The 27,817-nt window shown below is 40.3% G+C and overlaps 2 protein-coding genes across 9 annotated transcripts in view; one reads left to right on the plus strand and one right to left on the minus strand.

Moving 5' to 3' along the window:
- Window positions 1-1,965: 1,965 nt before the first annotated feature.
- Window positions 1,966-2,656, plus strand: LOC117140694 (S-phase kinase-associated protein 1). The gene has a single exon (XM_033303756.1). It carries the CDS (start codon window positions 2,041-2,043, stop codon window positions 2,467-2,469), a length of 429 nt encoding a protein of 142 aa, XP_033159647.1. The 5' UTR covers window positions 1,966-2,040; the 3' UTR covers window positions 2,470-2,656.
- A 1,786-nt stretch (window positions 2,657-4,442) lies between these two features.
- LOC117141477 (protein nutcracker) overlaps window positions 4,443-27,817 on the minus strand; it is an 89,313-nt gene continuing 65,938 nt past the window's right edge. For 4 of the 8 annotated variants that reach the window (XM_033304950.1, XM_033304947.1, XM_033304954.1 and 1 more), the window contains 7 exons: window positions 11,404-11,634; window positions 10,683-10,928; window positions 9,980-10,346; window positions 9,375-9,404; window positions 6,537-6,889; window positions 6,097-6,373; window positions 4,443-5,293 (listed from right to left, as the gene is read on the minus strand). In XM_033304950.1, the coding sequence (XP_033160841.1) occupies window positions 5,278-5,293; window positions 6,097-6,373; window positions 6,537-6,889; window positions 9,375-9,404; window positions 9,980-10,346; window positions 10,683-10,928; window positions 11,404-11,634 (1,520 nt within the window). In that variant the 3' untranslated portion in view covers window positions 4,443-5,277. The remainder of the gene's footprint in view (window positions 5,294-6,096; window positions 6,374-6,536; window positions 6,890-9,374; window positions 9,405-9,979; window positions 10,347-10,682; window positions 10,929-11,403; window positions 11,635-27,817) is intronic. The other 4 variants (XM_033304951.1, XM_033304948.1, XM_033304953.1 and 1 more) reach the window with 2 other exon arrangements.

The raw sequence follows: 27,817 nt of genomic DNA on the forward strand, positions 1-27,817 counted from the left end.
GTTTTGTTTTTGGCCAAAAATGGCCAGAGCATGGAGTTTGCGGCCAGGAGCATAGAGGCTGATAAAATCTATCCGGCATTTGTTGGCCGCCCGGCCACCAACAAAGTCGTCGCCATTGTTGGCAAACGGCAGTCAGGTGTTGCTTTTATTGTTTTACAATCACCACCAAGCCACCAAGAGCCAACAAAGGAGACAAGACAAGAGGAGCCTCCTCATCGATATTGGCCAACTTTCACAAACAAATCTCGGCGCAAAGTCGAGCCATAAAAGCCACAACACAATTCAAATAAAATGAAAATAGAATCAAATAAACTTTTCTCTGCCGGGCCGGCCAAACAAAAGGCCACAGTGAAAAATGTATACATATAAATAAAAAAAACAAAAGATGCAAAACTAAAAGAAAAGAAAAACGGCAAGCTGTAAACTGCAAACTGCCAGTCGGGTCATAAAGAAAGCCCAGGGACAAACGGGCGACTTCCACGGAGTCGCGAACCTGGCCAACAGGCCAAATGCAAATTTCCTACGTCTCCCAAAAGAAAATAACAAATAACGAAAAACAAAAAAAAAGCCCGAACTGCAGGCAGGCTGACCCAAAACAATGGACTGCACTGTAAGGCACATCGATGCTGAAGTGTTAACCGATTGTCCAGATACGCGAGGATTGATAGTGCTCGCAAAACTGCTCCAGGACAACTGATAGGCCTGGTGATATTTCCGAAAGGAACGGATCTCTTCATTACCCTTCGATCGCCGGGTGTTTATGGGATTATTTCCTCCAGGCTCTCGGACTTTTCCTGGTTTTCCCACACACACGTGAACCTGGATAATTGGCAGTTGGAAAGCTGGCTGAGTCTTTCCGCCGTCTGCCCCATTTTAAGAACCTGCAACGTGCTCCCCCAACAGCAAGAACATCACCTCTAACTGCCCATCAAATAAATCAGCAGCAAGACGCACATGCAAACACGTCGGCTTTTACACTCGGCGAAAAACTAGTTCCCAAACTAGTTATGAGAATTAAATAAATGTTTGAAGTGAACAAAAAAATTTAAAATTGGTTTAAGTATACTGACTAGTCGGTAACACATGCATAAAAGGAAAATCAAATCCCAGACCAATAAACTTGAAAGAAAACGAAAAGTCCGCAGTGTAGCCATATTCCATCGCCGTATGCCGGCACCAGTTGACGGTGTCCAATTTGCTTTTTTGGCCATCTCAGTTATCAGAGTGCGCGTTTTAATGAGTTCGAGTACGTTTTATGAGCGAAAAACTCTTGAGAAATCGGAGGAACCGCAACGCACCAAAGTGGAATGCACACAAAAATGTTAGAATCTCGCCGCGGCGATAAAACTTTCGCGAGCAAAGAGCCTCGGTTGAAAAAGGCCCAGGCACTCGACTCGAAAGATCTCCAGAGCTCATCATAATCAACCGGGATGGCAATGGCATGATGGTCTTATGATGATTGTGATTGGTGTCGCCTCACCTGAGGCCCTTCACCTCCTCGCCCTGCTTCTCACCTGGTGGCTTACTTGGTGTTTTTTCTGGTCTGGCACGTACGCAGATGCCTCGAGATGCAAAGATACTGAGATACACAAAACCACCGGAGGTACGTGGCATGTGAAATATGTGCAGAACGGCGGAGGAAAACGCAATGGAATTCATGAATGAATGCCATCTGTTTTGACTAAACGGAATATGAATGAAACGGGGGAAATTCGCACAAGAGCTGAAGCGGATTTCCCGGAAAATCTGTGGGAAATGGGAAAGTACATCGATCCACAAAAGTAGACAAGCGGTTTATGCATGGACCTAAGCGGCTTTTGAAGCATATTTTTAGGCGGTCACCAAAGAAAGGGAATCTTTAAGATGTTAAATAAATTAAATATTCTCTTATTTAAAAAAAACTGTTGTAGACTTTTTACGGACTCTGAAATATTTTTTCTTAAACTTAGTTGGCAATTTCTACTATTCAAAGTTTAGTAATTTATCAATATCAGCAAGCATAGAAAATTATTTTTCACTCATTTTTTAGCACTTATCAAAATGTCGACATATTCTTCAGAAGCGATTCAACTGCAGACCAACGATGGCGTCATTCATACAGTGGATATTCGCTTTGCTCTACAGATATGCCCCGTGCGCAATATAATAATGCAGGAGAGACAGAAAAATTTGTACACCGATGATGTTATCCCTCTACCGAGAGTCGATGCCAAAAACCTTAGATTTATAATCAAATGGTGGACATCTGTGCAGGACCTAGAGGAAAATCTTCCCAGGATGGGCAAAGGAAAACTTATACAGTTGCTGACGGAGGAAAATGCCAACCATCAGTTTCTATTGCAAATCATCCTTGCCGCCAACTATCTGCAGATGGACAATTTTTTGCTGATCACGACAAATCTCCTGGCGGAAGCTTTAAATGAATGTAAATGTGTCGAGGAGATACGTAAGAAGTTTCTTGGGAATTAAGTTTAAAATCATCGATGACATTTAGCTAAATTAAGGAAATCGTATTCAGAAATTTGTAAATGGTGTAATAAATTATAATGTTTTTTTGCTTGTAAGTAACTTACAAGATTATTTATAATTTTAATCCATTCCATCCTGGCGTAAATGATGACTTAATGTACAAATTTACTTCGTTTGCTGAAATAAAAATAATATGTTTCAATCGATCGAATATGTGCCTTCATTAACAGTAAACAAAACCACTTTAAAAGTTTTGTAAGTAATTAAATCTTTATTAAATCTCAATTTTTCGGTGATTATTATTCATTATTTTTCTGTTTTTCTGTTGCTTGTGTTCTCTGCATTTTATTTGCCAAAACTCTCGCTACACTTATACCTCTACTGTACTTAACTTCTTTACTTTTCGCATTTTGAAATTTTCACAACTTTTCTGTGGTTTTTTTCTTACTTCGGCCTGGGCCCAAAAACTCTTTCTCTCCAATCGCTCATGGTGTTCTTAGTTATTGCTATAGATCTTTTGGTTTTATTCGTATTTACTTTTGTTTCTGCAACTGCAGAACTTGGCAAAGATGTGTCGAAAAATAGGGAGTAGGAAGAACCAATGGCAGAAGAACGAAAACTGGTGGGGATCGAGGAGGAAAGGCCCTGCTGTAATACGAAAGTCGGTTCTAGATAGCTCGACTATGGCATACCGCGTATATCGCATGCATATTGCTCGGGAGTTCGAAGGGGTCGAAACCGACGACGCCTCTGGCTCTTCTGCTCTAATTCTTGTGTATCGTACACTATAAATCGCTCCATAGAAAAAGTGTAAACTATGCTATCCCATATTGATAGAGTTGTATAGCTTCAGCTTCGGCTGCTTCCTCTCATATAAATAGGTGTATACATAAATGAATATATACATATATATTCGGCCTTTGTATAGTCATTAAATATGTATAATTTATTTATTCCGTTTTATATATATTTGTTTATATGTATATATGCAATTTATATTGCTTAACTTTGACAATGCAACGCTTTGAAGCAAGAGGCAGACATAGAGAGAGATTCAGATTCAGATTCGGATTGAAACGAAGGACTGCTATAGTTTCGATTCCGTGGATTATCCAAAACCGAAAACATTACAAGTCTCCTGCTGTTCGGCTTAGAAGTGTTAAACTTGCAAAGGAAGCGCCACTTTATCAATAAACTAATGTCCACGGGCTTATCCCTTAATCGGGTGTATTCGAAATAAGTTGCTTGTTTAATTTATATGCTGTGTCTGTATCTGTATCTGTATCTTACTAAGTGTCCTTTGAAACGGAGTTCATTACGTTACGTTACGTTTTAGTTTAACTTTAGTTTACTTTTACATTTACTTTACGTCTTTTAAGTTTAGATATTCACGAGCACGCGCGAGCATTTCAATTTGCATTTGCCTCAAAATTTACAATTTTTTGCTTTTGCTTTTGTTTTGTTTTTTTCTTCTTTTTGTTTTGGAAATTTTCCATATTTTTGTCTCGATTAAGTTTACTATGTGGAATGCTTGAGTAAAAGTTTCAGTTTCGCTTTTCCCTGCTTTTACAAAATAAATATTCTTCATGATGTTGTTCCATCTGGTTCCGAACTCTGTACTCTGTCTCTAAAAAGTTTTAGGTTACGTGACTTACGTCTTAAGTTGAAATTTTTCTGCTACTTGTTCTCCTCACTAAAAAACTTCGTTCTGGGTCCAACTTGCTTCAGTTTATTTTTCCTGATATTTTGTTGCCATTTACTATTAGAGTTTTATATACGTTTGGGTATTTTTTACTACCCGTACCATTCTGTTTCAGCTTGAGCATTATTTTTTCTGCATTTTGGGTTTCCTTCCTATCTCTCCACGATAAGTTTTAGATTTGCAAATTTTCTTTGGCGATATGTATGTACATGTTTGAAGACAATCGAGAATGAAACTTAGGAAAACTTGGAAAAAAATGAAAACAACAAAATTATCTTTCGTAAACATGTCTTTCGAAAAATTAGAATTTATTTTTTCGTATTATTTCGCATATGTGGTAGTTCTAAGTTTAATGTGTTGTTTTTTGTTTACGTTTAAGCTTTTTACAATAATATAGGTATTTTAATTGTAGAACATAATTTTTCGTTTAGAATTGTTTGTTTTGTGGTATTTTTTTGTTTTGTATTGTTTAGTTGGCTTAATTCAAAAATTAAAAATTTATGGAAAGCAACAGTAAGTGTAAATTAATGCCTAAGCTTTAATGAATTTTTCTCAGCCATTTTTCTTTAATGTAAATATATAATTGAATATCATTTATGTTTCTCCTTGTTATTTAATCGTTTAATTTTATATAATATAATACATAATTGCCTTGACTCAAAAAGCGACTTAACATTTCTACAAAAGACGAATTGATATTTTGATTTGCGTTGTGAAATTGGCATGAATATCGAAAGGAATTTATTTACACACAATTAACAAATAAAGAAGGTGAAACAAAAAACTTAAAATTAGAAAACCGAGCGGCACTCTCGCTATGATCAACAGAAATCTTAAATTATCAATTATGTTCTTGAATGTGGCCCTTCCATCTTCATTTTCGCTCTCTCATGTTTCCTTCCTCTTTTTTTGTGATTTTTTTCATTTTTTAATTTTTTGCATTTCTATGCTTGCTTTATTTTTGCGTTGAAAGTTTCCTTCGTTTTTAGTTTGCTGGCTTAATTTTTTGCTTTTAAACATTTGTTGACAATTTTATGCTGCATGAAATACAATTGCTGCTTCGGTTGCTGTTGTAATTTGCTGGAAAGTTGCTGCCATTGCAATCGTCATGGCCTATGGAATCTGCAACAGAAAGTTTTGATTAGTTTTTGTTTTCAGCCCAGTCCTGGAAATAGAATTAAATGCGACTGAAGTTTAAATGGCGTGTGGCAGATCGCTTAGCTCTTTAAGCATAAAGTGCAACTGGCCATTTGCAGCGCACAAAATCCAAAAGCCATTACACACTTTCCCCCAGAACAATGCACAAAGTAGAAAAAGAGAACCTGCAAAAACTGCAATGGAAATATAAATGGAAAAACGTTGCCGCCACCGAATCCTTTGTGACTGCATATCGCCAAAACACATTTGTAAGGGACTCGACTCGCTGACTGGTGGCCGAAACTGCACGTGACACTTCACTGGCCATTGGCATTGGCAATTTTTTGCTTGACTCACTTTTTGGCCATTCGATTTGGCCGCAAGGACACGCCCGCTACATAATTCAGGGGCCTGTACACTGCTATGTCTCAATTGCGAGATTGCTTTGGCCCCAGAACTTGGCCGTCCAACCAGCCACAGACGACCTCAACCACTCACCCACGGGAGCAATTTGCAAAACCAGTTACACACAGAGCTTGTCCTTGGCCACCGATGCGCGAAATACCCTGGCAAAGTCAATTACTCTACATCAGGCTGTCTAATTATTTCGAAAAGCTACTAAACTAATATGAACATTTTTTTAAATTTTGAAAAGAAATATATCTTCAAAAGCAACTAGTTGGTTCTAGCCATATTAATAACATTTATGTCCTTTCCTGACAATTCTAAACTATTTTCCCTAAAAGCTATTTACTCTCCCAAAATTCTAGCCGGATTGCAGTTCATACCTCGTCAAATGCCGACTGCCCTCGTGGACGGCCATTTCGGAGGACTTGAACTCGTTCAGCTCCTTGCGAATGGCAGCCTTGTCCTTTGGCGTCAGTCTTGTCCACGGCTTGTCCGCCCGTCGATCGTAGTCGTGGGCCTGCGTGACCTCGATGTAGTCGTTGAACCGGATGATCTTCTTCTCCTTCAGCTCCTCGACGGTCGGCCGAAAGCTGAGTTTGCGCAACAGATACGACTTCTTCTCCTCCTTCTGCTTCTTCTCCTCGGCGGGTGATTGAGCTGCACGGCAAAAAGCGAGGAACATTAGGTAAAATCAAATAAATATACTCGATGAAGCTGAATGCCTACTAAAATCAAGTAGTAGTATGTCAAATCGAATTGATGATTCTTGTTCGGAAATTCTTGAATTTAATTCGGCATTCAGCTCCCATTATCTACTCACTTTTCAAGATGTTGCGCTCGACCAGCTCCTCGGCCGTGGGTCGCATGGACAGCCGGCGGATGAGGCGTGCCCCGATCGCCTCCTTGGACTCCTTGAGCTCGTTGTCGTTGACCTGGTGCAGGATGTTGCGGTTGATCAGGTCCTGCTTGTCCGGTCGGAGTTGCAGCTTCAGGGACAGCGACTCCTTGCGGGCCAGTTTGGCCAGCCGGGTGTTGTCGTTGTCCTCGTCCCTGTAGACGATATGGCCATCGCTGTCGTCACTATCGCTGCTGCTTTCGCGTATCACAAATGGCCGGGCGTTCTCCTTGTTCTCCACGGTGCACGGCAATTGGATGTTGAACATTTGCTGCCTGCTGTGGGTTAAGCATCAAAGGAGGCGACACATTAGGGCACATTAGCATTATGACATTGGCAGTCGCATTAAACACTACAAACAGACATCGCATCGCATCGCTCACAACACAGCCACAAACAGTAACTACTGGCAACTACAAAACAGCCCATGCATTTCAATCCTTTCTCCTCTGAGTCCGCTCCCTCCCTCCTTTGCCGCAATCTTGGCCAGGCAATCTGCCAGATTTAGCCAGCTTCTGGCACTCACATGTGCATAAATATTCCTGCATGTGTTAAATTTATTCATCCACGTGCACACATCACCAGTTATTTCTCTATCATCCACTGGCTACAGTGGTACGCGAAATATTAGCGAGTAATATAAAGATTTTTAATGCCCGTTTTGCATATTTAATCGCACTTAATTGGCGCGCTTTTCTGCATATAATAAAAATTGCATTTATTATTTTACCATTTTAAATTATAATTTAGGTAATTTGAATATAAAACCCATTATCTTTTTCGACTTACATCCACGAGATTAAATTCCTTTCCTATTATTGTAAGCACAAGTGTATCTTGTCTATATGTTTCCTTCTTTCTCCTTTAAGTTTTGTCACCCAGCCGAGAAAAAAAGGGAAAATATTTTTCCACCTCTTTATTTTCCATTGCTGCTGCGGCAGTTTCATTTCTTTTATATCCATTTCTTTTTTTGCAAACAGCAAACGGCAAACGGCACGTGGAGTGCACATCTGGCAACCCACACCCACGAAAATAATATGCAAAACACATGCATATACGTACGACGCTCATGTGTTTGACTTTTTACTTAAAGCTGTCGGGGTTTTCGAAGGTTTGGAAAACCCGCCTCGAATGCCATATCCTGTTGGCTGCTTCCGCCGCGCTTTTGGGGCGTTAATGCAAAACACGATTGGATAAAAACTGAACAAAGCCAGGTCTTTCGTGGTACACTCTGTGCGGTCCACGCGGCGTATGAGTGACGCAGGACGGGTACCTTGGGGCACGAAGCACCACATTGTACATAGTTTCCTAGCAACTGTCTGCGAGGAAGTCGACTGAAAGTGCCACACAGGAAGCCTCTATCTCTTGTGAAGATTATAACTTTTTACATCATGGAAGGAAGTATGTTTTTAGCTTATTTCTGATTACTACACTTTCGTAACGGATACTTTAGAGTAACCTTTTAATTTTATTTTTTCTCTACGTTCTTTTATATGTTTTAAAGTTTATTTCTTTAAATAACCTCCACAAAGTCACATTTCTTTCCTGACATATCTCCGTCACATTTCAAGCGATTCAACCTCCATCAAAATGGATTCATAGTGCCACATAGCCATAAATTCAACTCGCTCTCACATTTTCCAATAGAAAGATGGATGTACAGATGGTTAGATATTGGAGGGCTCACAACAAGAAAACGCTTTTTACCAGGCACGTTTCGCCGAGCCTCAGTTTCGTTTCCCCGCACTGTGCAGTTTTCTTTTTTTCAGATATTTTCCTTTTTATTTGATTTTTGTGCGTTATAAAGTGCAGGAATCGTTGGCCATATCCGTCATGTGAAACGATGGGAGCATTTGAGTGAGGCCTGTCTCTGTCCTGCACTCAATTTGAATTTCAATTTCGAAGCACTGCTTACTACACAGTCAGTCTTTCAACACACTTGTAGTTTTTATTTCGCCGCATGAAAACTTAAAGGCAAAGTTTGCCTAATGAAAAAAAACTTGACCTACACACCGCCGGAAAACTCATTTCCTTCTTAGGCGCCCCTCTCTCTGCATTTCCTGCTTTGCATATTTCGAATGTGGGAAATATCAAATTAAAACTGGGAGGGCAAATTGTAATTTGAAACAAATTCCTGCTTGAAACGAAACATGCAGGACTCAGAGGAAAATACAGACAACAGTGCCAAAAAGGAACGGGAAAGCAAGTTTTTACGAAAGAAGAACACACACATACACGCAGACACACACAGATACGGGGGAAATGGAGAGGACTCTAGTGTTGGTGTTGTTGTGGCGGAAAAATAAAAGAAAAACTCATAAGAGGCAAACAACGAAAATCGCAGCAAAAAGTTAGTAATTTAATAAGAGTACGAATGTGTGGGTGACTGTTCAAGTTTGTGTGTTTGCAAGAGAACTACCAGTGTTGTAAAGTTGTAAAACTTTCACTTTTTATTTACCCAAAAATAAAACAAAAACTTGTTCGAAAATATGGGTGGCTAAGTGTTAGAGTGCAGCAAAGTGCAAGGATACAATGAGAGCAGTTTTTTGTTTTTGTTCTTGTTGGGGAATTATTTTGAAAGGGCTTGTGGAGAGTGTTATATACCAGAGTGTGGGAGTAAGGTGTTATATAACGACATTTAAAACATTTAGAAAGAGAGAGGAAAGAGAAATGTATGCCATATGTGGGGGTGCACTAAAAGCATTTTTTGTTTGGGATTTCATGATTTTCACATTACAAATAAATTAGCTAAAAATTGTTTACCATAGTCTAATCCGTGGTCGTAGTATTGGCCTGATATTTCGTTACATATTTTGTTGTTTTAGTCGAGGTAGTAGTAGTAGTAGTAGATATAGAAGTGGATGGGGTTTGTTGTTGATCGACACGCACACACAAACGAATCGAATCGAAATTGTATATGAAATAGAACAAACATAGGTTTTCGGGGGGCAGTCGGGGGAAGGAGAAGAGAACAAATTGTTTTGTTATAGAAAATAGTTTGCGTAACAATAAAAACATAACAAGTACAAAAGGTTTGGAGGGATACTATCTTTTGGTGAGCTTTTCTTCGGTTCATAGTTAACAGTAGGCAAAAAATTGTGATTATACTAGAGAGACAAACGAAACTCTCTGTGGGAAGTTGAACAAATTTTATTTGGGTGTTTGAATAAAAAACTACCAAAAAACGTGGGGAGCTTGGGGGCAATTAAGGTCGTAACAGGTCAACAGGGAGTTAAGTAAAATGGTTTAAAATTATTCTACTTATAAGGGCAATTACGCTGCTTATGCTTTCCCAAGGGATATGTTCTTGGTTCGAGGCATAAATAGCATTTTCCCAGCTTCATTTGGTAATAACATTTAGTACTCACTTGAGCGAATAGTTGTTGCCCGCCGCATCCTGGCGAACGACCAGCGGTCGTTGGTTGGCGGATTGTTGGGCCGCTGCTGCGGCAGCTGCCGCCATCGAGCCAATACCGCCATTGCTGTTTGCCATGGCCGCCGCCGTTGCCGCGCTTCCCGCTCCATGTTCCTGGGTGGGCGTGACCGGCGTGGAGGCGGAAGCGGGCTGCATACCGCCCTTCTTCTTCAGCGCCGACTTGAGAGGAACTGCATTTGGTTTGGGCTCTTTGGCTGGAATTTCCTCGACGCGCTGCGTGTCCATCATGCGCACATGGTTGCCACCATACGGGGCGTACTCATCGTCCGAGTCAAGCTCATCCTGATCGGGATCGTTATCTGTGCGCGGAAAAAGTGTGAAATTACTAAGGGACACATGTGAAATTTAATGGAATTGGGTTAGGGTCGGGAAAATTGGAAGGGGCTAGCTATTGGGGTGTTGATATCAATTTTCTGTTAAGCCAATTTAATACTCGGAAAGCAAGACATATCACATGTATAATTTTTAGCATGACCTTTGTCAAGTCAACTGAATTTCAACCTCCCCAACTAGCATACATTATGAAGTGCGCGATTTTGTTAATGAGCTGAGGGTTGGCTAATCTAGAAAGGGGGTCGGGTTCCCGGGCGGGGGATTTTTGGGTGGGGTTCGGTTCGGGTGGGGGCGGGAATTACCATCGTAGTCGTAGTCCTGCTGATAATCCTGATCGTTGACGGCCCCTGGCCCGTGCGGTCGTCCTGCGATGAGCGTGGGACTCGGAGTGGAGAACATCGGGGGCGGTGGGATCGGTCCGATCTCCGACAGCGGAATCGGCGGCTCCGGCAGTTCGCTGAGCATTACGCCCGGCGGTAGTTTGCCACCCGGATAGGGTGGCGGAGTGCTGCCCGGCGGACCACCCACCATTTTTCCATCTTCGCCATCTGATTAAGATCAATTAAAACATTGGTTCGCAATCGCATTCGAAATTTGGAATTGTTTTTGCAGTTCAGTGGAGAGAGGAGAGGAAGTAGAGTAGATAGAAAAGATGGATAGATATAGAAAGAAAGTCAGATAAGAAAGTGAGTGAGCAGCTCTTCCTCGAGTCTAGCCAATGTGTCTGTGAACGTGTGCATGTGTGCGTGGGTGAGTGACTGTTTAGGTGTGTGCGTGGTGGCTAAGTGTGGGTGAAGTGGGCGATAGGGCAATGGAAATCTGTTTCATAAGCCATTTAGATCAGAGAAGCAAGCTTAGAAAGTAACTAGCTGATAAGTATTGAAATCTAAACTAATATACTTTGTATATAAGAATACTAAATCATTATGTAATTTCTTTAAATTCCTTTGCCCTTTTGCGCCCGATGCCTTATTATCTAATGACTGGAAAAGCGGTTTTCGAGGACGCTTTTGATGCACTTACACATGTGCTCGTTGTGGTAGCAGATGTTGACCCCGCGACGGGTCAGCTTATTGGCGCCGGCGAGCGTGTTGGGCCGCTCCATCTTGCCACTCCCATCCACCTGGTGATGGCCACCGCCTCCGGGGGGCGGCAGCATCGAGCCCTGGCAGGTGGGCTGCTCGATGTTGGGCGTGGATATTGTGCCATTGCCTCCGTGTTGTTGTTGTGCATCAGTCTTGTCTTTTCTTGGTTCTGCAAAAATACAAGATAAGAGAAAGGGCCAAATGAGTGGGGGGAGCGCACTAATTTATGGTTTAAAGTAGCCCACACAATCCACTTGGCAGCTGATATACGTATGCATGTATGTGCACTTGACAAGCTTTTACTTTAATTGTCGTGTGTGCTGGTCAGAGGCTTTTGGTCCGTGGGTCGCCGCTTGGCGGTGAGTCCTTTGGGCAGTCGGAAAATTGCCTGGCGGACAGCTGCCCGTGCAACCACTTCACTGGCCACAAAGCTCTCTTATGCACCGAGAGAAGAAGTGCAACATTAACTTTCTCATTTAAAACTAGTTTGCACTTTTCCTCCTTTGTTAATATTACGAAATGTCCTCTTTTCTCCCAGTGCACACATGTCCCTGCACTCTTTTTCTCCCGCTTCTGTTCACTTTCTCCGTGCTCCAGTGTAATATTTTTAATTGTTGTTAAAGGCTTAAGCGCTGCCAACTCTGCCGGGTCAAATTGTGGCAAGGACTTTGGTCCTTTCCCGGGCTGACATGGCGGATGCGCATTATTTCCTCGTTAAATTTAAGTGAAAGGTAAAGAGAAAGTGATATATGTGGGCGAAACAAGCCTCAAACCGACCGGAAATTGCCCGAGTCCCAAGTTTCTCGTACCACTATATTTTTAGAAATTATCCCACCACAAGATGCGAGGAAAATATCTTATTTTCGTACTATTAGCGCAAAGATCACGCAATTAAAATTCCAACCTTAATAGACACCCAAAGAAGATCGCTTACAGAAGCAATTAAGGAGAAATTCCAAATACGTTCCACTGATCGGTTGACAGACAGCCAAAGAAGAGCCGTCGAAAAACCTGCGCAATTCCCACACAAAAATATATATTGATGGTCCAAACAGTGATGAAAATATCGCTCACACGGCCATCACACGATTAATTGGCGGTTCAGACTAGCAAATTAATTTCAATTTTTCAACAAGTTGCGTGGCATAAACAAGCCGCGGCAGTGAATAATCCATTGAATATTAAATGCAAATGTGCAAAGAAAAATTCGGATTGCATACCAGCTGGGTTAATCGCACGCAAATAAATATCAAAGCGGCTGTAATTACGCAGCACAAATTGCCCGGGGGCGGAAATACTATATGGTCCACACAGGGGGCGTGGCAATCGTCAGCACCTCGGCAAACTATTCGAAACAGATACGAATTCCACTGGCAGATTGCCAGCCTCCGAAAGACTTGACGTGTTTGCCTAAATATGTTTTTAAACAAAGAGTATTTTTCTCGTTTCGTTTTTTGTTTGACGCGCTGAAGTAATGAAATTATTTTTCGCATCAAGTTCAAAACAGCCAGAGAAAAATGAAAAGTATAAATCTGATGGCTGTCTAAAGAAAAAACCGCAAAAGAAAATTCCTTGACTTTGACATATACATATACAAATAGGTGAAAAAGTCGCTAAACGATGAATTATCTAATTGCAAATCTTATTATTGAGCAAAGGAATTTGAAGCCTGTCAAATGGCAGACTGCTGATGAAATAGCCTTGACTTTGACATAGGTGAAAATGTTGTATATTGCACACTAAATAAAGCGGTAATGTATACAAATTCGAAACTAATATAAGCAAAATGAAACCAATTAAAATTCAGTATCAATTATGCAAATTGAGATAAAATGTTCTGGCTCTCGGTCATTTATCAATTAGAGCTGACAGCCTGAAATGCAAACACAATGTGAGGGTCTTAAATTAGCTGGATATCTTTTGGATTTATATCTGATGAAAGCACACCCACACACCTCATTCATACACAGAAAGAAATGGGAATCTTGAAGATATTTGAATATTATTATTTAAAATCGTGAAAAAATAAGACATAACATTTATTTGCACAGTGCATGGACCTTTGAATCCCCGTCTGTCCTTTGTAATCATTCGGGAAAAGTCATCAAGTAAAGTTTTCCCCCGCTTTTCGCTCGTTCTCTAGTTTCCATCCCCATCCGAATGCTTTCTCCATATCAGAACATCTCTTGTGCTCCCTGTCTGAGGAACAATGTGCACACTAATGACATTAATTAAGCAGAAAGTTTGGCCTCTAATTAGCAAACACACACACAAACAAACAGACGAACACGATGCGGCCAAACGCAAACATGGCCAAAATCATTATCGCCAGATCCCCGCCTCCAACTTCCCAACACTTAAAACAAAACTCTAATCAATTACCCCAAGAAGTCGGCCCTACAATTACAAATGAGCGAAATTCGGGGAAGAGGACACCGCACACAGCAGACAGTCTGCTTTTTGGTAATTAATGCATAAAGTGTTGCCTTAATTTCAGACAAGTTAACATTTCGCTTACATTATTCCTCACGTTGTTAATTATTTAAAAATCATGTCAAATGCGATTCTCGAAAACATTTCAAAGGGCAAGTTAATTAAAGTTTGCCAGCCGCAATATGATTTCCTCGCACGCAGCAAACAAAGTTTATGTTTGTGTGGGCGACACAGTGACGTCACGCGGGATTTGGATTCATGTTAAACGTAATGCCGAGATTTATTTATAATTCAGTCCACCCTACGTGAAAATCGACGGAAAAAACACAGACAGTGAAGCATTCGTTATGCAGCAACTAATTGCGCGGCCACCCATACAATCGCATAAGAGCAGATACACAGGGAGAAAATATGTAGTTTAAACACTTCAAAAGTATTTAAAAAATTACGTAAGTATATATCTTTAAATGCTACATCATTTTCCTTAAATGCTTTCCCAAATTTAAACTTATTTTAACTTCATTGCTTTAACTTTTGGTGCATAACCGTTTAAAGAGTGCCTTTTTTTTGGCTCCCACTCAACAAATCAACGCGGAAAGGGGCAAAAGTTTGGTATGGCAGTCGAGGGCCCACTGTGACTGCAGGCAATGTGTGGATATTTGATAAATAAGCAATGAGCGTTGTGTATTTGCGGTGGCAAGTGGAGAAAAGTGAGGAAGTAGCCCTGGGAATGCTACAAAAAAAAAAAAGCCACACTCAGCAAATTTTCATAGCTCTTTTTCAGTTTTTGCATGTATGCAGAGTACTGAGTTTGAGGACAATTGGGAAATATACGAGAACATGTTAGTCGGGGAACGATCGGATGACGAGGGACGCAGATATGTGGGCATCCTTTGGAGATTGACAGGCCCAGGGAAAGCTTGACGTCACAACGAAATTACATTACTCATACGCCATGTGCCCATGAGCAGCAGCAGCAGCAGCAGAAAGAGCAGCTGTTGGGGGTTAGAAATGGGCGAATATCAGGCAACAACACGTGCATTTGACTCAGCTATGGGAGAAAATTTATATGCGCCACTCTGAAAACGGAATCTTGGCCTCCAAAACTGCTAGAATTACAAAACTGCATCACGTATACGCCCCGTGCTGCACGGCAAACAACTTGGCAATTACAAGTCACAGAATCTCACACCCCCGCCCATTTGCAGCGGCTGTGCAGGCATTAAATCAACACTCTGTCACCATTCATTAAATTTAATTAATGCACCCACCTCGCTCTCGTTAGTTCAATGAGAACCAGCGAAAAGAAAGAGTGATTTGAATTTAAATATATATGATTTGTATTCATATGGTCATATACACAGAAGTATCAACCAAGAAAAAGCATTTAAAGTTACACTCTTTGAGATAAATCGAAGACTTCAAATTCAATGTCTATCTATTCGTGCGTCGAGTTTGCGATATTACACGAATTTTCACCTTGTCGTAGGAAAATTCCCCTTTCATTCTGTGTTTTTGACATGTAAAGCTCTTTTGCAAGTACCCTTTTGCCCGTTAACTCGTTGCAATTCACCATTTTCTATGTGCCATTCGTCTTTTCACAGTTTTTCGTGTTTGTCGAAGCGAAAAACATTTTCCACTCGAACAAGTGCACTTGACAATGGCAAATTTTATTGAATGTAAAGCAGCGCAGTCTGCGAAAAAGGGTTTGCCCGGGATAACTCTAAGAAAAATTGTGAAGTTGAGCAAAAAAACTATATCAAATTGGGGTTGAATAGCCCGTTTGATTTTATTTATGTCCTTTCACCTCTGCTAAGCTGTTGCTTCGCAGCTAAGTACATATATATATATACATACCTTCCATTAGCTGGCGCATAAATTCGAGGCACTTAGGCCACATTTTACCCAAAAGTAGCTGAACTTTGGCCTTTTCTTCGTTGTTTACTTTCAATATTCTACTCACGACGAGTGGAGGACTTAAAAAAATAAAGAAATACCCAGCATACCAAAGCATTTGCACCCCGCGGTCGGCGACGACACATTGGCCCACAATTCGTTGGCCGAGATTGAAATGCGTTTGGCATTTAACAGGTTAATGCAAAAATAAACACATCAAACAGCAGGCTGAAAGGCACGGAGCAGCTCAAATACCTGAGCGAACAATTAAAAGTTTTACGATCCAAAGTAAACAAAACAATGCAGCAGCGCCAAATTAAAAGGCGATTAAAAATAAATTAAGTTTACCCGGGCGATTGTTATAAGCCAAATGGCAAACGCAGCGGGACGAGATGTAACATTTAAGTTGAATAATGTTTGAGTTTTTCACTTTTGCACCAGCACAACACCCACCCACCCGGCAGCAAATTCCTCACCTCCCATCGAAATGTACACAAAGGTGAAGGTCGAATGCCGCAAAGGCATAACCATCAATCCATCCAAAATTTTTGGCCCATGAGAAGCATTTCTTTACTTTTTGTTCGCTTCTCCATTAACGAAATTTCTTTGCCAAAGATTTGTCATCGCAATGAAAATAATGAAATAAAACTCGGCGGTGACGATTGATGGTCAATTCAAGTGGGTGGAATCCGACAAAATGCTATCGGCTTTAGCGGATGCTCAGAAAACAGACAAATCTATTTATTTTCATTAAATAAATTCGTTTATATATAGAACTGTTTATTTGCATTCTTGCGAGTGGCGGATGCTGTTGAAAAATACTTTTATTGGCTTTAAATTTTATTACGTAATTTTTTATAATTTTAAAAATCTAATATATCTGTCGGCACAACTTTCACGCATTTAAGCATTTATAAAATTTCCAATTTAAAGTTAAATTTTGTGCAAATGGAAACCAAAGTCAGTGGTATATTCCAATTAAACGGGAATACCCATTTCTCGATGAGGACTTTTGTGCCCAGCCCAATCTCTAATTGGAATTCTGTGTTTTCTCACCCACAATTTCTCCGCTTTCTCCGCCGTTTTATGCCATTTGCCGTTGCCTACTTTTCTGGGCGCATCTATAAAATTTACACCGCAGTGGCGCGCGTGTGTGTGGGCTGGAAAAGTGGGCGTGGCAATGTGGGAGCAGGGACTGCTGTCCATGTGTCGAGTGTGCGGCTCGTAAAGTTTCCGGTTTTTCCCCGCACTTGTTGTAGTCTTTGATTATGTTGGAAAACCGCAGTTCAAGTTGAACCGCCGACCTTTCCCCATTTGCAGTTTCGAACTTGGTTCACCAACTTTGGCATAACTTTTTTCCGACTCGATTCTCGTTTCTGACTCGCCACGTTGTTGATTTTTATTTTTATGGCATTATTTTGTTCCCTCGACCAATTCCTTATGCGGGCTGTGCTGTCGAAACGGTTTTTCATCAACTTTCGGGTGGATTTTCGATGCTTTTCCCTGCGCCTCAGTTGTCGGGGTCGTTTTCGAGTTCAGGAAAAATTAAATGTTATTTATGCTTTCTCGTTCTGTTACCAGCCTCGTTTTTTACGATATGCAACAATTTCTTCCTCGAGCCGCCATAAATCAGGCAAAGAGAGAGAGATTTACGCACCTTCTAGTGTCCGACCTTTTAAATGAATTTATTTAATACTCACTAGGCTCTTCGCTGCTCATTTGTTTTCATTTTTATACACGACATTTATTTTTATTTTCTCCCCCTGCATAACTGTGTGCTGATTTCATCTATCGAATTAAGAAAGTATCAGCTGAAATTTTGTTGCTGCCGCCTCATAAATCTGTTGCGTTGTAGTAGTCTACATGCTTATATATTCCGTTCGGATTGAAAATAAAAATGTATAGGAATTTAAAAGCGACAATGCGACATTAATTTCTGGGCACCATTAAACAAAACACCGCCGACAAGTTCTCTCGGCCAAATCAAAGAAAATAGGATATAGAAACTGCAGCGAGCGTCAACTGTCATTAAGTCTTAATGTATAACCATCATCATCATTTGCGTCTCAGCCGAAGAACATTTGACACTTGCTTGTCAGGCGTGGGCCAAACTCAATTAAGTGATTTTCTTTGATAAATTATTTCATATATTTCAAGAACCAAAAAAGGTTTCTATGGTTGCTTCTAAGCAAATAATAAATATACATTTTTTAGCTAGAGATATAGAATGCTCGAAAGTGCCGGAAAAAAGGTTTTCCTCACCTCACAACTACAAAATCAACTTGTCACTTGTCAAAGTGACACCATTTAAAGTTAACTCATTAATCAAGCACAGCTGCTTGAACCGAACCCTAAGAGGTTTTCCCAGATTTACCTAGCAAATAACCGGGATTACACACTCAACTCGACACAATCACCTGTCATAGGTCGACCACTTCCATCAAAGAAAACTTCTAGACACGAGCCAAATCGTCCTAACAAGTCCGCAAAGATGGTAAAAAAAAATATGGCCCATGTAAAAAGGGGAAACTCATCTAATTGGATTTGTTGTCTGGGGCAACCAATCCACGGGTGTCTGCCACTCATTTTAGCCTATTTCTCGAATGCTTAGACTACGGTTTAAATTTAATGAAAGCCCCTAAACGGCTAAGGGCTAAGACGGGCTGAAAACAAGACAACGGCACTCGGCTGGGGTAAACTAGGCACATTAACGAGCTAGCTGGCAAAGGAAGGAGCCCAAGGGCTTAAATGCCTGTTCTAGGTCTTTTGCACTCTTTTTGGCAAGAGGTTTTGCTGGTTTTCGGATAGAGGTTTCCGGGCTGCACGGTGCGCACGTGGTGCGAGTTGAGTAACAGTAAGCGTCACTTTAACGCTGCCAAACGAGTTTCCCTGGCCCAGGGCCATATTTGCGGACCAAAACTCGAGCCCACACTCGCAGGCAAACAGCCCCCAAAAGCTTTTCGCACCCAATTGCTGGAACAACAAAATAACACACAGGCTCAGCTGCTGCAGGAAAAACGCTTAGCCCGGCCAGGAAAAGCGCCCAGCACACAATGAAAATGCTGTGTATGTCTCCTTTTTGCCTGATTTCCCACTTTCCCTTTCGGAAAACTCACCCATATGAGTTTTCCCAGTGTGTGTTTGTGTTTCGTACGTGCTCTGAGCTATTTTTTGTTATGTTTAACGCATACTCCGAATTATGATTACATTCTCCGCTCGGAAAGACAAACTCGTGTGTTGGCAGCTATCACCTACAGTTGAGAGTCTATGAATAGGATCAACTAAAATTGTACAAATTATCAGTTTCAGAAATTCGGCAGTAACTTATAAAATCAAGCAATACAATAATTCAAATTTCATTTAATATAATGAAATCAATTAAGCATGTTTATTAATCTAACAACTTGATTTAGCCTGCCTCAACTGTATTTATTTTTTCCCAGTTCCTATCGAAATTGAGCAGACAAATTGCTTGCTTTCGACAAGTTTCCCAAGACAATGAGCCTTGTTTCTAAGCATTTCAACGATTTAGGTAGGTTATTTCATTAAATTTCAGTTTTTCCGTTCTAAGGTAACAAGTTTTACGAGGAATTCCTCTTATGGCACGATTTATTTTCGTCTATTGTCCCTCCACCTAGGAGCTCTAAATATGGTTAAGGGCGTTGGCTTCAATCAATAGCTGAAGGTCACACGAGGAGCTGACGCTCAGTTTTCCCTTTTTATTTATTGTAGAGCAAGAACATCACACAAAAAAAAAATGATAAGCGCCCTGTTGGGCACATTAATCATACGCCATGTGTTGCGCCTGTCGCAGAGCAATTAGTTTCAGCATTTACCGCTTGAATTATGCATAGGATCGTTCTGCCCTGCAGACTTTACATAGATACATATATACCGTGGCATCTTGGGCAGTAAATTGCTTTAATTGACAGCGGAAGTGCCCCGAATAAAACATTTTAGCGGCAGGCGTTAGAGCCTTGCAATAAATTAGCCATCACTTTTGGCCAAAAACAGCAGCGGATGCCTACAAGGTCATCACTATGGCGGTGATTTCTTGTTTGTTTTGTTCTCTTTTATTTGCTTGTTTGGACGCGGCTAAAAAGAAATCTGTTGACAAGAACTTGAGCGGCATTTTCGGCCAAAACGACATAATTAAAAAGAAATAATTTACTGCCATTTCCTCTGCTGGCGCTTTAGCAAAGTGAAAGTAATAAACATAAATTAAAGCCCCGGGCAGACCAAGGATTTCCAATTCTCCAGGGCAAGCTGCTGACTACCATGATTGATGGCAGAAAGTGGAACGCAAAGGCTTTGTCTTATGTAAACTCAAGGAGTATTTGGCATCCGAATTGTCATCAGCTGATGCCATCGAGAAATTAATGAAGCCCCACGAAATATGATTGATTGTTATGGGTTTAGAGGGACAATTGTTGATCGCCGGAGCTCATTATGTTTATTATTTTCCCTCCACATCATAGGGAAGCGATTTAAAAGGATATGAGTGAAGCTTAATACAAATTTTCCTCTTTGCTTTAAAACAGATACAAACTACTGCTAAGTTAAAGAATTGACCTAAAAAACTCAAACCGTTTGTTTCAAGAATCTGGGAGAATGTAAATATGTATTTATAGCATTAATTTTGTTGTACATATTCCGCCTTTGCCTATTTATTTAAAGTCGTTGAGCGTAGGAAAATAGCAACAAAAATATTTATACTGGCTGCTCGGAATTTAAGCCCGCGAAATAAAACATATGAATTATGTCCGCACATTAAAGAAACAACATTGAAAAATATAAAAAGACAGAATATCCGCGAGCAAAGAGACAACATTTTCTTTCAATGGCGTCAAAGAATTTTCGGCTGAGAATTTTCACCGAAATGAATCACTTCACATCGCAGAAGAGCCAGTTGAACTAAGAGTATAAATTCCCGCTCAATGAGTCAATGTGTCACATGCAGTCGCCACAATTATAATATTCATTAAGCTCGCAACAGAATCAACACGTTATAAATAAATAAGAGACTGTTGTTCTGGGGCCAAAAATAGCAAAGATACATATCTCTCTCTGTGTAGAGAGGAAAAAAAACTCGTATACAGTTCATTAACATGTAAAGATTGCAGCAAATTGCCAACACATTTCGCCTTGCCGAAGGTGAAGTTCATTAAAATTCCGCGTCACTCAAAAAGAATAAAACAAAAAATGCCGAAAAATCTCAGCACAGGCGATTGGGTGAAGGTCGTCTGAGGAATAGTTTGTATCTTTTTTTCCGCCTCCCTTTATTTTTGTTGGGCATTTTTGTGGCATCCACATCATGATCTTTATCTTCATCAGAAGCGCCATCATCACCATCACCATCATCATCATCATTAGCTTTAGCTTTAGCATTGGACTTAGCATGTGCGGACAACGGCTGGAAATTTGTTTGTCCCGCTCGATTTGTTTGTTTTTCTTGGCCAACTGATGGCGGGGCGTCATCCCAGTTGATGACGTCCAGTCCAGCATTTCCCCTGATTCTTCCCACCCACAATCTCGACCAGATTTTGACCTAATCTATATTTTGTTAGCCTGACGCTGCAAATGTGAGGAAATGCGTCGCACATACAACATTTGGGATTTGAGATTTATCTGCGCCGAGCCAAAGTAAATTTTGATTGGCGAATAAATGGAGGAAAATTAATTCGATTGGAATTTCGACAGATAAATAAATCTTTGTTTAAGTGGCTGTTGGGAAACTACAGGAAATGGCGACTACATTGTATATGGCCATGGCAAATTGACAACGTAAATTTATTTACCAAGTGGAAAATGTGTATGAAATATTCAGTTACAGCTAAAATGTATTAAGCTGAATTAACACGGCATACCATTTTTTTTTCGAAAAAATATTTCATTAAAAATGTATTTCCACAGCAACCGAATGTACTTTTTTTCTGGAATAATCGCAGCCAAGTCCCACGCACGCATTTCCCATTCATTCAAGAAATAAAGCAATTTTCCTGGCCAAATACAATCCACCTTGATCACGCAATCACAACATAATCTGCCAGGCTAATGTGTTCTTATCGCCACTCGGAGTAAATTACAGTGATGTGATGGAAAACCTTTGCACAGTTAAGCAAAGTGCAATCAAGACACAATCAATCAAAGCAAATGGGGAAATAAAATAATACCTGACTAACTCAACTCGGCGCTCTCTGTTCCTTGGTTTCCTAATTGAATTCCGAGAACTTTGCCAGGAACGACTTTGATAACAGCTTAATTACTTGATAACCTGAGGACACGGACATGCTGGTCCTGTGGATTCATGTAATTACTTTGTTCGAGATACTTTCCACCGATGGCAGCACATGCTTACATAAATTACCATAAATCAAAAGGAAATATGGCATGCAAAAAATGGGAAGTCAGTTGAGTACGATGATGAGTGGTTAGTTAACCACCGAGCAGGAGCAACTTTCCGGCCAAAAGTCAACGCTTGACAGTCATTAGTCATATAAAGGCGAACAGCCGGGACAAATATGTGGCCTGTCCTGATGTGGGTCCGGATGATAATGATGACAGCGAACACAGCGGCGGCACAAAAAATGTGAAAAGCCAGATAGTCAGGGTCCTCGTTTTGCCGTGACCTCCCATCAAGATCAAGGACTGGCCAAACTCAAAACCGCAAAAAGCGAACAAGCTAGGCAACTGCATTTTATTGCGGCTAAATTTAACCTTGACAACGAACAAGGTTCGTCCTTAAAACGAGACAAAAGCTTTTCATCTTATAGATTCACTAATATCAAAATTCTATGAAACCATAGAATTTAAAGCTTTAATTTTAAAATATGGACATACAAAAAATACTCATAAAATTTTCTGATAATATTAAACATGATAAACATTAATGCTGCCTTTGATTATCATAACTTTTTTCTTACAGTGTATAAGCGCACAAAGAAAGTGAACGTTATGCAACAAGAGAATAGAGCCGCAGAACCACGACTAAAAAACTCTTGAAAACCCTAAAAAATAAAGATAAACGAATTCTGTAAAAGGCTTTCCTGCGCTAAGCTTTTTATTATATATTTTTATTTAAAAGCCTATCCTGGGGCTTCCTTTTGTATCTCTACTTTGTTTGGGTGGACGGAGAAGGCAAGCGGATACCTGCGCAAAAGGGTTAATTAAACTTGAGTTACGCCCACGTCCAAGGTGAGCAATAAATTTTATGGCTTCCCCTGTCTGCCTGTCATGCTCCTCTGGCCCGCTCTCTGATTTTCCCAGATTTTTCCTTGCTCAAAGTCCAAAGCTGAAAATCGGCTTCAGCTAGTTTCACTGGAATAAGTGTATTTTCCAACATATTCACTTTGTTATTTACCAATATTTATTTCACTTGTTGTTCTTCTTTAAGCGGCTTTGTGTGCAAAACCCTTTTGACAACTTTGAAGTGGCTCTAGAAAAGCAAATGAAAAAAGGACAATACTAAAGTAGACCCAGCTTGAAGTTGCTGGGCGTACAAAACGAACTGGAAGAGGAGAACCTAGAGAAAGTCCAAAGGAAGTAGAAATTGAGAAGCCGGAAATTACAATTTAAACTAGAGCTGTTGCCGTGAGCAAGTTTTTAGGAAATTTAAATATACATAGTCTATTTTGCTCAAAAATCAAAAATTTAGCACCAATCTTATAAAGTTGAAACAGTAACTAATGGAAAAGTACGCTGTCATTCATCTTAATCTCTTAACATATGTTGGAGAATATTTAGAGAATAATAACAGTGATCTATTACAAATGTCATTGTGATGTTTATTCCAAAGTAATTCCGTGACACGATCCGCCACTCATTCACATCTCTACTGCTAACCCATACAAAGTCCAGCAAAGGCGTTTGCATTAAAATAAATTACAGAAAGAAGGACGAGAAGGAGGATGTACTGTGTAGTGCCAAGTCATCAGGAGCGAAGAAGGAAATTCTTCTGCAAGGAAGTCCTTAATTTGTTTGCTTCCACCCACTTCAGCGGCGCTTCCTTTCCCCCGCTCTTCCCATTCTTCTCCTCCACAGCACATTTCCATTTGAATTTTTAATTTCGCCACGCCCACATTGTGTGACACTTTGGGCATTAGTTTGACACCGGGGATCCTGCACACTATTCGCAGCCAGGATATGATTCTCTGGCATCTATTTAAGTGAGTGCAAACTTTACCCACCATTACATAACACACAGGGCAAACATTTTGCAAATTTCGAACGAAAATTGGTGAAGGCATGCCAGCAAAAATAGAGAAAAAAAATCAAGGGAAAGCTGTGGTGTTTGGTGGGAAAGGTCCAACCAACCAGCCAACCACGCCTCATGAATTTTCCTCCCGCATTTTGTTTTTCAGCGCGAGCTGGTGAAAATTGTATGCAAAAGCGAAAAACACAGACACCAACAAAATTGCAGTGGAGCGTGGAAAACCTTCGTTCAGCGTAAAGCGTTAGTAAATAAAATTTTCACTGGTATGTGCAACAAAAGGAACAACACACGCGCAGCTAATAGAAGAATTCTATTTCATTTTATTTATGTAGTAGAATTTTCCTCTTATTTTTGGGTGGCTGGCAAGAACAAACGCATTTTAGCTCGTCTGCTCGTAATGGTCGGAAGTTGATTTTAATTTAAAGATTAGCATTGAATTATTTAACAATCCTGGCAGCAGCAGGAGCAAAAATTTGAATTATGTGCCATAGAAAATTATTCGGATGGCAGAGTGGAGAACGGAGAATGGTGAAGAAGGCAGCACAAGGACTCCAGGCTCCAACATTGATAAATGCGAGGAAAATTAGTGGTTCGTAGCAGGGTCGTCAGTGCGGTTCGTTTGCTTGATTGTTTGCTCACTTGTTGCCGACTTTGTTCCCACTTCTTAATAATAAAAAAAATTATGTAAAGCCAAGTTTGCGAAATGTGGGTGGGGGCAAGGAAAAATAGCAATTTGTGAAATGGCGGGGAAGTTGTTTGCGTAAACAAACAATGGCAATGAGTTCATAGAATAAAAAAAGAGTAGGGAAAGTACACTTTAAAAGGAACTGACCTCCTTAAATACACAAATCTAAACTGATAACTTTTCATTTGTAATAATGGATGGTCAAAACGAAAAATCTTTTTTCTATTTACCAAAAATTGCTAATATAAACTAGCCTTGGATTGGCCAACAGCAATTAAGCGCAAAGTGTGCGCTAAAAAACCGCACAACGTTAAACGAACGAAATGAAACGTCACAGCCAAGAGAATAGTAAACACAACCACAGTGGCACATGCCAAACACACCCACTTTCTCCCCATACACACACACACATTTATTCCCCGCACACACACTAACACACCAGAGTGTGCACACATGGAAAGGCAAACAACAATACAAACAGCGAATACGGCAAATTCACGAAACCAGAACGCGACAATTGCGCTTTGTGTTTGCGGAAAAAGGGGGCGGAAAACGGGGGTGGGGCGAGAAAAGAGAGGAAAACGGGGCGTGGATTGCTGATGATGGCAGGCGGTTGTCCTTCAACAAAGTTGACCTTGCACTTGCCACTTGCTGCTGCTGGCTCAGTTTTTCTGCGCCGGAAGTTGATTTTTCCCCGCATTCATTTCCCCGTTTATCTCTGTCGCCCGTTTTCTTTCGCCCTTTTGGGTTTTCCCCTTTTTTTGCGGTGTGCAAGGACGCGGCAGGACCAGATAAACACACACACACACACGTACACGCCTCACTGCGCCCACGTGCCGCATTGGAAAGTGCGTGAAAGTTTCCCCATTTCACTGGCGCACTCCAAAATGATTTTTAATTACATATTTTGTGGAATGCAGCAAACAAACCGAATTTGCATTCAATTTTTTGTTCGCTGCTGTAGTTTTTGGCGCAAAGCCAGCCCACAAATTGTTATGTAAATCATTCGCATGCACACAACAAAAAAATAAATAATACAATATTGCAATATGCATGCATATTATTAACAACACTAATGCAGAAACAAAAAATCCATGCTGAATTCAAAACTAAGTTCTTTTCATTTCCCTAATGTATTTAATTTGTAATGTTTTTTATAGCATTATAGCATTGCAAAACAACGAAACCCAAAAATGTTCAATAAAAGTGCTGGCCCAAAAAAGTATGCTACACTTTGTTTTCAATGCCAGCACGACCAGAAAGCAATTTTCATTGAAATTGTTAAGCAAATAGTTGCATTGTTTGCTGCAGATATTCCACATGAAATAGCTGCTCGTACTGCGAAATTCAGCAGATCATAAATAAGCTCACTTCGCTGCCAACCCCAAACAATTTTATTAGATTACTTCACTCGACATTTTCAGCATTTTCTTGTTTATCTCAGTGCGATGGCACTTTTTCATTTTCTCGTTAAGCGGAAAACTTCTTTCGATAGTTGTCCTCACTTTGTCGTGACAGATAATTGATTACGCTGCCGCATTTCGAATTGATAGCAGCAAGTTTGCGACACTTTTTGATTGATTATAAGTATTTATAGGAAGCGTAAAAAATATATAGATGAAGGAGAATTTTTTAAGTTTACCCACAGATTTTCAATGTTTTCCGCTCGCACTCGAAACTCACCTGGAAATAAACAAGAGGAGATAATAGAACAGTTAGTAAAGCGAATTTAATTGTGTTTAGACCTGAAATTATCCTGGCTTGAAATTATACAATTAACTTTTAATTGAGACAATTTAAGCAATTAATTTAATCGCGGCAAGCGCTACTCCATCAGCTTATTTTCATTAAAAGCTCGTCTCCTCTTGGCCACAAAGCACATTTGATGCCTCATTTAATCGGTTTATATCGAGGCCACCCAAATCAGGCCAAAAACTGTCAACAAAGCAGCTTACCACCCACAAATCGTCACCTCATTTCGGGCCAAATCACAAAAAGTTTCAACAAGTCACGCATTCAATTAAAAGCTTCTGCTTGCCTCCCAGTTAAGCAGAGTTTTCCTCGTATTTCCCACACTTTCCGCAGCCCACTCCTGATGATGACTCAGTGTTAATGTTTGCGGATTATAACGCGCCCAAGATATATATAAAAAAAAAAACAGCTCGCATTTATGCATTTAATTATTAACTCGCTCCCTCTTACGTAATGCTCGCGGAATAATGCGAAAGTTTTCCCCACTTGGGCCAAAAGTTGCAGGCCACATTAGCAATTGCCTCGAGGACTTTTGCAGGCTGCAATTTCTCCTTCGATGGAAAAAGACCTTGAGCTGTTCGGGTTTCGCTTTCTTCAGCATTACAACATGTGGGCCAAATTCCGTTCTTGCAAAGTTCCCAAAACTTGGACAACTTTCAATTAATTGGCAATTAATTTCGACTAGCGAACTTGAATGGTCACTCCATGCTAGACGAAAAGTTTATTAATGGTGTGAAAATTCATTAAATAGAATGTTTCGAGGGTCGATACTTGTAGTGATGGGAAATTTGAAATGGCTTTTTGTAAGCATTCAAAAGGCAACAAAATGATCAAAATTGCTGCGGCACTTTAAAGTTGGCAAAAAGGTTCGGCAATGGAAAAGAGAACTAGGGAAATGTACAGACTTTCATTGGAAAAAAGAATCTAAATTTAAATTGATTTAAATTCTTTTTGTGTTACTTCTTATTATAGCTCAAAATTTGAACTGCATTTTCTTTAAGCTTCTACATTTTCGACGTAACCTACTCCCTTTATTTTCCGCCCACTTTTCACCTCCTTTTCATTTAAATCATGCTTCATCTTTTAGATGCCAGAAAATTGCAAAAGTTTCCGCCCATGCAACCAACTTGCTTTCCCGGACTTTTCTGACCTCCTGTCATTGGAAAAGCTACTAGAGTTTAAATGGCCACGGTGCAAGGAGTTTGTAAGCTGAATACAAAATCGAAATATTTTAATAACGTAATGAGTGTCTCAGATATGAACTGAATGACTGACTGAATGCAAAAGTTGGCACGGCAAGAAACCTTGACTGCTAGTCGGATTTATGGCTGGAAAATTGTTTATTTTGATTGCATATTTCATAACATGCAGGTT

Source organism: Drosophila mauritiana, chromosome 3L (assembly GCF_004382145.1).
Source record: "Drosophila mauritiana strain mau12 chromosome 3L, ASM438214v1, whole genome shotgun sequence".
Classification (NCBI taxonomy): Eukaryota; Metazoa; Arthropoda; class Insecta; order Diptera; family Drosophilidae; genus Drosophila; species Drosophila mauritiana.